This window comes from Ornithorhynchus anatinus, chromosome 1 (assembly GCF_004115215.2).
Source record: "Ornithorhynchus anatinus isolate Pmale09 chromosome 1, mOrnAna1.pri.v4, whole genome shotgun sequence".
Taxonomy (NCBI): domain Eukaryota; kingdom Metazoa; phylum Chordata; class Mammalia; order Monotremata; family Ornithorhynchidae; genus Ornithorhynchus; species Ornithorhynchus anatinus.
The window spans coordinates 168,235,301-168,247,557 of record NC_041728.1 but is presented as its reverse complement, the minus strand read 5'-3'; the positions used below and the strand labels follow the sequence as shown (position 1 = coordinate 168,247,557).

At 45.1% G+C, this 12,257-nt stretch overlaps 1 protein-coding gene across 2 annotated transcripts in view; it reads left to right on the top strand.

The window, feature by feature from the left end:
• Nucleotides 1-12,257, top strand: part of STAG1 (stromal antigen 1) — a 341,746-nt gene that overhangs the window by 325,276 nt on the left and 4,213 nt on the right. For both annotated transcript variants that reach the window (XM_029059010.2, XM_029059017.2), the window contains exons 29-32: nucleotides 2,955-3,160; nucleotides 8,635-8,806; nucleotides 9,902-10,012; nucleotides 10,316-10,430. In XM_029059010.2, the coding sequence (XP_028914843.1) occupies nucleotides 2,955-3,160; nucleotides 8,635-8,806; nucleotides 9,902-10,012; nucleotides 10,316-10,430 (604 nt within the window). The remainder of the gene's footprint in view (nucleotides 1-2,954; nucleotides 3,161-8,634; nucleotides 8,807-9,901; nucleotides 10,013-10,315; nucleotides 10,431-12,257) is intronic.

Here is a 12,257-nt window from a genome sequence, read left to right as displayed (position 1 = left end):
AATAACCTATCTTTTCTAGCACTTCATAGAGTACATGGCATAAGTTGTTAGTACTTAAGTTCCACAGTTACTGTTGTTGTTATCAAATTCTATTGTATTGACTCTCCCAAGCACTTAGTTTATTGCTCTGCACATAGTAAGCACTCAATAAATGAGTTGATTGATCAACTGTATTTATTATCAGTTGCTAAAGCCCAATATCAATCAATCAGTGGTATTTATTGAGCATTTAGTGAGCGTACTAAGCTCTTTGGTTAATTGGTGGACCCATTCCCTATCTACAAGGAGCTTACAGTCTTGTGGGAAAGACAAATATGTACATAGGTGGAGTGGGGCTGAAGGTGGGATGAAAATCATGTACCTAAAGAGTACAGATCCATATATCTAGATGATGCGGGAGGGAGAGGGAGTCTGGGAAAAGAGGCCTTAATCTGGGAAGGCCTCTTTGAGGAGATGTGATTTTAATAAGCCTGGTGTGGCGTATATGGGATGGGGGAGTTGTTGGATCGTGTTATTTATTTGGTTTCCTTTTCAAATTTAAATTCCTTCCTTGATGATCATTAATTTTGAACCTGGACAGATGATAAAATTACTCCATATCCTGCGAGCAAGGTGACTCATGGATTATCCTTCTGATCATGTGCCCTTTCTTTCTACTTGTCAGAGTTAAATTTAAAATGAAAGGAATTTATTTAAAATGACTTCCATGGAATTCGAGATGCCTCTTGTTTTCATTTTTCAGAAAAGGGGATGTCTTATATTTTCAAGACCTTCATATATACTCTAGTGGTTTTTCAAAATAATAGGCGGGAAAAGAACATAATTAGGAAAATAGTGAATTATTTTAATCATTTCTGTTCAAAAATGATATTTCGGGAAATGGTACCTGCATTAAAGCTTTATCGATCCCAAAATATAAGGGAGAAAATTAAACTTAATTACTGCAGAGTCCCAACTTGTAGAGTTTTTTCATTATTAAATGCACTTATTACTTTCGGGAATCTACTGTATTATAAACTAAGATACAAATGGGAGCTAGTGAAATATCTTCCTAAATTCCTTAGGTGATTAAGAGGAAACAATTGCCTCTCTCCCCTGCTGGACCTAACCCAAGGGGCAAGGATCAGGGTTCTTGCCTCTCCTTTTGTGTGGTATTTGTTGAGTGCTTACTATGTGTCAAACACTGTTCTAAGTACTGAGATAGGTACAAGTTTGGTCGGACATAGTCTCCACCCCTCATGGGGCTCACAATCTAATATTATCTGAATTTAATCTTTAAACCTTTACATCATCTACTTTTTGAACTCCCCCATTTTAAGATCTGGGCTTCTCACACTTTCCACTCAGGTAATATGTTTACTTCCCATTGCAGCAAAGAGATATCAGTAAAGAGTCTACTGGGTAGCAATAATAATAATAATAATAATAATAATAATAGTGGTGGTATTTATTAAGCACTTACTACATGCCAGGCACTCTACTAAGCACTGGGGTGGATTTGAGCAAATCGAGTTGGACACAGTCCCTGTCCCATGTGGGGCTCACAGTCTCAGTCCCCATTTTACAGATGAGGTAACTGAGGCACAGAGAAGCGAAGTGACTTGCCAAAGTTCACACAGCAACAAGTAGTGGAGCCAAATCCACTGAGTTCCCAAGGTTTGTGGGGAGATAACCCAAATAGTAAAATGTCCCACAGTCTTTGTTGGGCCTCCTAAAGAAATAAAGGACTTTCTCGAGAGGAAGTGACGTTTCAACCATTAGTCTTAAACCAAGCTTCAGTTTCCTCAAATGGTATTTGAGGTAGAGAGGTGAGTTGAAGGGTCAGTGAGGTGAGTTGAAGGGTCAGTTGAGTTCATCAGTAAGTCAGTGGCACCTACTGTGTTCAGAGTACTGAACTTTATAAGCGTTTAGGAGCATTCAGTAGGGCTGGAGTCGAAGGCAGTGGCCTAGTGGATAGAGAGACCTGGGAGTAAGGAGAACCTTGGTTCTAGTCCCAGCTCTACCACTTGTCTGCTGTGTGACATTGAGCAAGTCATTTCACTTCTCTGTGCCTCAGTTCCTTCATCTGTAAAATGGGGATTAAGACTGTGAGCCCCATGTGAGACAGGGACTGCGTCCAATCTGATTAGCTTCAATCTACCCCAGTGCTTAGCATCGTAACTGGCACATAGTAAGCACTTAATAAGTGCCATAAAAATAAATAAATACTATTGATTGATTCTCATCCCATTTCTGCCATTGCCTTCTCTGTGACCTTGGGCAAGTCCCTTAAGTTCTTTCTGGGAATAGGAAAACAGTGAAAACAGCCTTGATGTGAGAGGAAGTTTAGAGGGGGCCAGTTAGAGGAAGAGTTCAAGGAAGGCTGATGGCCAGGGGCAGTAACCACAGAGGGCCGACAAGTTCATTTTCCTCTGGTTACCGTAAAAATCAAGCTACCCTATTGGGAAACCACTATGATGCAGTATAAGTACGTGAATGTGACTATATTATAATTATTGGTGCACATTTTTGGGTAATTTAAGGTTAAAATAATAATAATCATTATGGTATTTGTTAAGCTCTTACTGTGTGCCAAACACTGTTCTAAGCACTGGGGTAGATACAGGATCATCAGGTTGTCCCACGAGGAGGTCACAGTTTTAATCCCCATTTTACAGATGAGGTAACTGAGGCACAGAGGAGTTAAATGGATTGCCCAAAGTCACACTGCAGACAAGTAGCGGAGCCGGGATTAGAATCCATGTCCTCTAAACTCCCAAGCCCGGGCTCTTTCCACTAAGCCATGCTGCTTCTCTAATGGTCAAAGTCTTCACTGGCCGAAAGGATGATTCCTTCCCAGCTTATGACCTATAAGGAACTTAAAACACAGGGCTTGTAGAGAGAAATAGAGAGATTTCCCACAAGAGAAGAAAAAGAAATGAAAAGAATCCTTTTCCTCTTTGCCGTGTTGATAGTCACTCATACCTTGAGAAGTTCCTGACAGAACAGATGATGGAGAGGAGAGAAGACGTATGGCTTCCACTCATCTCCTATCGAAACTCACTAGTCACCGGCGGAGAAGATGACAGAATGTCGGTGAACAGCGGGAGCAGCAGCAGCAAAGCCTCGTCAGTGCGGAATAAGAAAGGACGGCCACCACTTCACAAAAAACGAGTGGAAGGTAAGCCTCACCTTCTTTGCAAAGCGATGTTTCACTCGGAAGAGAGAAGCGAAACGTTAGTAGGGCCCTGAACTGAGAGAATTCCAGCGTGCTCACTTGGCCCCGCCCTGGCTCAGTAGGTCTAATTCAGCACGGTTAATTTGCTACTGGGTATCTTTGCTGTCTGCAGCTTTGCAGAATTTGAAATATTGAAAACGGAAAGCTTAGCAAGGGACTGAGACAGTGATTTAAAATAAAATGTGTCGAACCTTATCATCAACATCAATGGTACTTCTTTAGCATTGACTGTACTAAGCGCTTGGTGGATATATTCCCTGCCCAAATGACCTTACAGTCTAGATGGGGAGACAGACATTGAAATATTTTTTTGGTATGGTATTTTTTTTGTGTTTACTACGGGCCAGGCACTGTTCTGAGCGCTAGGGTAGATACAAGGTGGTCAGGTTGGACACAATCCAGTTCTGACTTCTTTCCTCAGGTAATGTCCCAGGTCCAAGCCTGCATCCCCTCTCTCCCCCTAGATTGATTACCCCGTCTCCCTTTTATTCATCTCTCCGTTTATTTTTTGAGTGTCTCATCTCATGTAACTATCTCCTCCCTTCGTTACGTGAACTGCGATTATGGGCAGACGTTTCTTTTAAACCCCAAAGGGTGGATCATGACTGCTGGGGAATAATAATTGTAGTATTTGTTCAGTGCTTACTATAATAATAATTATTATTATTATGGTACTTGTTAAGCTCTCCATCACCTTGCCCCATCCTGCCTCACCTCCCTTCTCTCCTTCTCCAGCCCAGCCCGCACACTCCGCTCCTCTGCCGCTCACCTCCTCACCGTCCCCCGTTCTCACCCGTCCCGCCGTCGACACCTGGCCCACGTCCTCCCTCTGGCCCGGAACGCCCTCCCTCCTCACCTCCGCCAAACTAACTCTCTTTCCCTCTTCAAAACCCTACTGGGATCTCACCTCCTCCAGGAGGCCTTCCCAGACTGAGCCCTCCCTTTCCCTCTGCTCCTCCTCCCCTCCCATCACCCCAACTCCCTCCCTCTGCTCTACCCCGTTCCCCTCCCCACAGCACTTGTATACATTTGTACGTATTGAGTGCTCTATTTGTTTTATTAATGATGTGCATTTATCTATGGTTCTATTTATCTATTTTGGTGGTAGTGATGCCAGTCTACTTGTACCTATCTACTTGTTTTGTTTTGTTGTCTGTCTCCCCCTTCTAGAGTGTGAGCCCATTGTTGGGCAGGGATTGTCTCTGTCTGTTGCCGAATTGTACTTTGCAAGCGATTAGTACAGTGCTCTGCACACAGTAAGCATTCAATAAATACGTTTGAATGAATGAATGAAGTGCTGAGCTAGGAACAAGCAAATTGGGGTTGGACACAGTCCCTGTCCCACACGGGGCTTGCAGTCTCAATCCCCATTTTACAGATGAGGTAACCGAGGCATAGAGAAGTGAAGTGACTTGGCCAAGATCACTGCAGACAAGTGGAGGAGCTGGAATTAGAATCCATGACCTTCTGACTCCCAGGCCCATGCTCTATTCCCTTTGCCATGCTGCTTCTCTGTGTACCGAGCTCTGTACTAAGTGCTGGAGTGGAGGCAAGATAATCCTGCCGGACACAGTCCCTGTCCCCCAGGGGGCTCACAGTCTAAGAAGGAGGAAGAACAGGCATTGAATCTTCATTTTTGAAGAGGAGGGACCTGAGGCCCAGAGAAGTGAAGTAACTTGCCCAAGGCCAAGCAGCAGTAAAGTGGTGGGGCTGGCATTAGATCCCAGGCCCTCTAATTCCCAGGCCCTCTTGCTTGTATCCACTAGGCTGGCACATAGTAAGCACTTAAGAGATACCATAATTTTTGGGGGGGTCGGGGGCGGTTCCATTAAGCCATGCTGGACCGAGGGCCCTGGCATGTAGTTTACTTGTTGTGGGAAGGGGATGTATCCGTTGTATTGTTATATTGTACTCTCCCAAGTGCTTAGTACAGGGTTCTGCATGCAGTAAGCGCTCAGTAAATGTGTTCGACTGACATGGGGCTCAGTCTTCATCCCCATTTTCCAGATGAGGTAACCGAGGGCCAGAGAAGTGAAGCGACTTGCCCAGGGTTACAGAGCAGACAAGTGGCAAAGCCAGCACTAGAACCCAGGTCCTTCTGTCTCCCGGGCCAGTGCTCTATCCACTGGACCACACTGCTTCCCTTCATGAAGAGTGCCCTTCCTTTGCCTATTTCTGGTTTTTCGGTTTTTCTGCCTCTGCATAGGATTTATGGGCCCAGAATTATTTAGGAAGCCATACGGCCCTGTGTTCCTAGGGGAGCCTGCAGTTGCAAGAAAACAGGCAGACTCCCAGTGGGGTCACACATGAGTTGTAGTCTGTACGAGCGCGGGAGAAATGCAAATCTAAGGCAGAAAATTACAGGTAGGATTGAAGATATAAATTTTTGTGTTTCTGCCGTGTAACCTTGGTTACAGCATTACAATAGCAAACATCTACTTTTCAGATTGGACAGAGCAGTGGTCAAAGATAGTCCTGGGTTTGGTTTTGATAGAATAAGTCTGAAATTTGCTTGATGCAAGCCATACACCTGTCAACCATAGGGCTTGCTAAAAAGTAACAAAAGCAGAGTCCTTCTCCTTAGACTCTTTCGGTAATCCCGCCTCTGCTCTGTGACCTTGGGCAAGCCACTTAACTTCTCTAGGCCTCAGTTCCCTCATGTGTAAAATGGGGATTAAGACCGTGAACCCCACGTGGGGCAACCTGATTACCTTGTATTTACCCCAGCGCTTAGAACAGTGCTTGGCACATAGTAAGCACCTAACAAATATTATTAGTTAATTATTTTATCATGGAAAATACTTTTCATACCCTAATAAACCCCCATTTGTGCCCTCTCCTAAATTAGCTTAATTAGAAAAAAGAGAGGGCAAAACCCAGAACGTACCTGTGTCGAACTCTATACACACCTAATCCACCTATATTGTGTAGGAGTTGTGTTCTTGCAATGTATGCATTAAAGAAATCTTACACTGTAGTGTAATTAATCACGTGACTTAGTGGAAAAAACCCGGGCTTGGGAGTCAGAGGACATGAATTCTACTCCCAGCCCTGCCACTTGTCTGCTGTGTGACCCTGAGTAAGCTACTTAACTTCTGTGTGCCTCACTTCCCCCATCTGTAAAATGGGGGTTAAGACTGTGAGCCCCACGCAGGACAACCTGATTATCTCGTATCTCCCCCAGCACTTAGAACAGTGCTTGGCACATAGTAAGTGCTTAATAAAAACCATAACTTTTTTAATCCCCGCAAAACCTCCAACCTGCCCATACCCCCTGACCCGCATAAAACAAATATGACCAACTGATCATTGGCATTTATTGAGTGCCTTGCACTGTACGAAGAGAGAATGATGCAAGAGAGTTGATAGATGTGTTCCTTGCTCACAAGGAACTTTCAATCTAAAGGACCGTTGGCTTTAAGGCACTCGGCCACTACTTATCCTTGCTCTTTTCCCACCAGTGACCTCTCACACTCTCCCTCCTGCCTGGAACTCCTTCCCAGTTCTCAAACCACTGCTCTCCCCATCTTCAAGGTCCTTTTGAAACCATTTATTCTCCATGAGACCTTCCCTGACTAACCTCGTCTCCCCATCCTGTTTCCCTCCTCCCCGCCACCAACGCCACATCAACAACCCTCCCAAACTTGGATACTCCCTCCCCCTTGAAGCACTTACATGCATACCTGTAAACTGTGATTTGTTCCAGTGTCTGTCTCCCTCGCTAGATTGTAAACTCCTTGAGGACGGGGATCATGTCTACTCACTACTGCAATAATAATAATAATAATAATAATGATAATGGTGGTATTTGTTCAGCGCTTATTATGTGCCAAGCACTGTTCTGAGCACTGGGGTAGATACGAGGTAATCAGGTTGCCCCACGTGGGGCTCATAGTCGTAATCCCCATTTTCCAGATGAGGTCACTGAGGTACAGAGGAGTGTAATGGCTTGCCCAAGGTCACACAGCAAAGATGAGTGGCAGAGCCGGAATTAGAACCCACGTCCTCTGACTCCCAAGCCCGGGCTCTTTCCACTAAGCCGCGCTGCTTCCCGTGCTCTCGTACTATACTCTCTTTAGTGCCTAGTGCAGCGTTCTATCTGAACAGAATAAATCCTCGACAGAGTGATTGAAAGCCCCACGGATAACGTGAAACCGTGAGTACCGTCTGCACGATAGATGCCCCTGATAGCACCTGCATCTAAGCACTCGTTGCGGGCCGGGAATGTGCCTGTTTATCGTTCTATTGTACTCTCCCAAGTGCTTAGTACAGTGCTCTGTACACAGTAAGCACTCAATAAGATGGAATGAATGAATGAAACACTCATGGCTGTTGAGGCTCTGCGGAGGGAGTGTAAGCAGCCTGCCCCTGAAGGAAGAAGACTCCAGGCTACAGTCGAGGGCGGCGGGGCGGAGGAAAATGAGAGAGGAAGCCTGCGGCTACAGTTTTGGCTGCACTTAATAATAATAATAATAATAATGTTGCTATTTGTTAAGCGCTTACTATGTGCAGAGCACTGTTCTAAGCACTGGGGTAGATACAGGGTAATCAGATTGTCCCACGTGAGGCTCACAGTCTTAATCCCCATTTTACAGATGAGGGACCTGAGGCACAGAGAAGTTAAGTGATTTGCCCACAGTCACTCAGCTGACAAGTGGCAGAGCCGGGATTAGAGCCCATGACCTCCGACTCCCAAGCCCGGGCTCTTTCCACTGAGCGGCTTCCGGTGGTGGCCAGGGGCTGTGGACAACACGTTACACGGTGGGCTCCGTGCCTGGATCCAGCCAACTGCAAATAGATGAAACCTCAAGCTAAACATCCGGGAACGCCAAGGGGCTACTGTACTCATCTATCCCGGGGCCGGGCACACAACCGATCTCCAGCAGCACAAGGAATCCCACCGACCCGTGATTGTCGGACCAATGTTCCCTCATTCCTTCGACAACATTCTAGCCCAAAAGAAAAATATGGGAGGTTGGTGGGAAGTGACACAGTTCAGGAAAGTTTTAACGAGTGGAATAGCACCGAATTACTCTCATTCAATTTAACAAGGCAAATATCCTCAAACGTGTGTGTATGTGTATATATATGTATGTATTTCATATATATATGTAATGCATGTATTTAATAATATATGTGTAATATACGTGTATATATCATCACTTATTTACATACAAGTTTGTGTCATATATGTTTAGGTATAAATGCCGTAACGCAGAGGAACGTGTCTACCAACTCCGTTGTATCGTACTCTCCCACGTTCTTAGCACAGTGCTCTATACACAGTAAGCCTATAGATAAGTACCATTGATGACAGTGATCCTGTTAATGTTCTACTGGCAAATTCAAACCAGAAGTCATTAAGCCCAAAGCATACACTATTAAATGTAATGTTGGGATTTTCTGGATGATTTCAGATGAAAGTCTGGACGGCACATGGATGAACAGGAATGACACCATCCAAACTCCCGGAGCCTTGCAAACCCCTCAGCTCACCTCAACTGTACTAAGAGAAAACAACAGGCAGATCGGGGAACAAATTCAAGAACCCGAGTCGGAACACGGGTCAGAGCCGGACTTTCTACACAAGTAAATATCTTGAAGTTTACCGAACTTGCCCTAAAATCCTTGTGTATAAGTTGTGCGGTGCTGTTTCCAAAACAGTCCCGGGGACTGATTGGTTTGTTAATACCTTCTTGTTATATGTGTATTTCAAGTGAAAGTCTGGGGGGGGGTTTCAACCTTGAAATAAGTCCCTCAGAAATTGGGGTGGGGTGGGGTGGGGAAGGTATTTGAGCGACGTCACAGTCCCGGCCACTGTCATCCTAGACACGGGCCTTCTTGCCCGATGATTAAAATCACCGCCCCGTGCCAGTTGTAACGGATTTCAAGGAATCTTAGGTTATTCGGATTGGCGAACGTTAAGGCCCATTTACCGACCGGCGCTTTGTATTCTCAGTTAGCTAAACCTACCAAATTCCATTAACCAAATGTCGACAGCTGCCAGAATTTCAGAAGACCAAGCAACTGCTTGACAATGGAGCGTGCTTTCGCCGGCAATCCTCACATTTCCTGCTCCCGGGACTGGAGGCATACACAAGATTCACAATTTAATATTGCCAACAGAGAGGTCTTACAGTATTTCAGTGCCCTCTTAATAATGATAACAGTAAATAATAATATTAATAATGGTATTCGTTAAGTGCTTCATGTGTGCCAGGCACTGTATTAAGCACCGGGGTGGATAAAAGCAAATCGGGTTGGACACGGTTCCTGTCCCACTTGGGGCTCACCGTCTCAATCCCCATTTTCCAAATGAGGTAACTGAGGCCCTGAGAAGTGAAGTCACACTATAGACAAACAGAGGAGCTGGGATTAGAACCCAGATCCTCTGACTCCCAAGCCCGTGTTCTTTCCACTAGTCCACGCTGCTGTTCGATATGAATTTTGAACTTAACATGAAAGGCTTTACTCTCCTAGACTAGAAAATGAATTTCGTAGTGGTACTAGTAATCATCGCATTTATTAAAAAGTAATAAAGAGGTGGACTCTATTAGGAGTAATAATTCATCCTTTTTCAGAGTTGTGTGAATGCAGTTTGAACATGACCATGTCAGTGAAAGGAGTTAGCTTTCAAAAAAAATACTGTGACTGGTAATAATAATAATAATATACCCTGTTTAGTCCACAGATGCAGATTTCTTGGTTGGGCCAGCAGAAGTTAGAAGACCTAAATCGGAAGGACAGAACGGGGATGAACTACATGAAAGTGAGAAGTGGTGTAAGGCATGCAGTGTAAGTTTTCAAAACTTAGGTGTCCCTGGAGCAAAAAAGACAGAATTTGAGAAGAACCCGCACATTAGGCATTTTCGAGTAATTTCCATTACTGCTGTTTTCATCTCTATAGAAGGGTTTTGAGATGCTTGCTTCCCAGACTTGTCTCACCCAAGCCTCTACCCTGTGGAAACTAATTAGAGCAGCCTTGAAGCATTGGCGTCTTTGGTTTTCAGGATTAACCTTAAGGTCACCAGGCTAACGCTGCCAACGGAGCAATAGTAACCACCGCAAATGCTTTTTTTCCTGTCTTTTAAAATTCAGCCGGGGCCTTATGGAGGATGATGCCGAACCTATCTTTGAAGATGTAATGATGTCCTCACGTGGTCAGTTAGAAGATATGAATGAGGAGTTCGAAGACACCATGGTTATCGATCTGGTCAGTAGACTTGTTGATAGATGACTCGAGGGGAGAAAATGGTAAAAGGGAGTGGTTGGGAAAGGGCCTTCCCGAGTGACGTCCGTAGCTTCTCGGTTCACGGTGAGAGAAATTCTCCAGGGCGGCCACTCGAGGTTCTCATTTCCAAATTCCTGGCCTAAGATAAGGGGCCGAGATGTTTGAAATTCCATCCATAAGCTACATTGAAGTTGGGAGCTGTAATTAAAACCGGTGTGAATCCCCCTAAACAAATTTAAACACTGCGCATAGTAAGCGCCTAATAAATTCCATTGATTGATTGATTGTTGAGCAGGTGTTAGTGCCCTTAGAGTAACCTATGCAGCTGTATCAGTTGGCTTCTTTATCTTTGGTCCTCTGTTTCCAGTAACTCAATAGGCAACTATAAACACCGTGCACACCTTTGTAGTCAAAACTGAAAGCGATCGATAGTGTTTCCGTTGAGGGCTCAGGGTTTGCAGAAGGTAAAAAATGAAGGCACGCAAATGCAGATAATTCTGCTCCATTAGTCATGCAGTTGAGAAAGGTCCACCTAAACCAATATCGACTTTATCGACAGGCATTTATTAAGCACGCCCTTACTAAGCACTGGGGTAGGTAGAAAGTTGTCAGATCAGACACGGTCTCCCTCCCCCACACTGGGCTTGCAATCTGTTGTATCACTGACCCAGAATGATGGTTATTATTGTTATTCTTATTATTACTGATGATGATGATGATAAATTGTCATGTGCTTACCATTTGCCAATCTCTGTGCTGCGGTAAATATATGATAATCAGATCAGACATAATCCCGGTACCATGTGGGACCAAGCGCTTAGTACAGTGCTCTGCACATAGTAAGCGCTCAATAAATACTATTGAATGAATGAATGAATGTGGGACTAAACAGTAAATGAGAACCGCACTGTCCTCCCAATCTCACAAATCCATAACCTTGTCTTTCTCTCCGCCGATCCCTTGCCCTGGTCCTTCCCCTGTCCCGGAATTCCTATCCCCTTCGTATCTCATAATGTTGGTATTTGTTAAGAGCTTACTATATGCAGAGCACTGTTCTAAGCGCTGGGGTAGATACAGGGTCATCAGGTTGTCCCACGTGAGGCTTACAGTTAATCCCCATTTTACAGACGAGGTCACTGAGGCATAGAGAAGTGAAGTGACTTGCCCACAGTCACCCAGCTGACAAGTGGCAGAGCCGGGATTCGAACCCATGGCCTCTGTCTCCCAAGCCCGGGCTCTTTCCACTGAGCCACGCCGCTTCTCTAGCCACGCTGCCTCTCTGACAGACCACCACTCTTCCCCATCTTCAAAACCCCGCTGAAATCACATCACCTCCGAGAGGGCTTCCGTGAATAAACCCCTTCTTCTGGGTCACTTCACCTACCGATCCTCCTTTCTGCATCCTTTTAAGGACTCGGATTTCACCCTACCTGTCCATTTAACTTACTTTAATGCCCGTCTCCCCCTCTAGTCTGCAAATTTCCACTATCGTACTTTCCAAGCTCTGCGCACAGTTAAGTATTCAGTAAAAAACCACTGGTGGATCGATCGGAGAGGTTAAGTGACTAGCCCAGAATTTGCGTGGTGAGCACAAGTCTCCTGACTTGCAATCCAGTGATCTTTCCCACTAGGCCAGGTGGCCCCAACCCCCGGGCCCAGGACTCCAGAGAAATGAAAAAGGCCTTCTTGTTACCTTTTGGGGAAGCTTCCAAGGGAATGAGCCATACTGAAATATCTCTGCGTGTCCTTATTGCGAGCCGATACGTCTGTTCTCTGGAGTAGAGATGGGAGGGAATGGGCCTGGCCGGG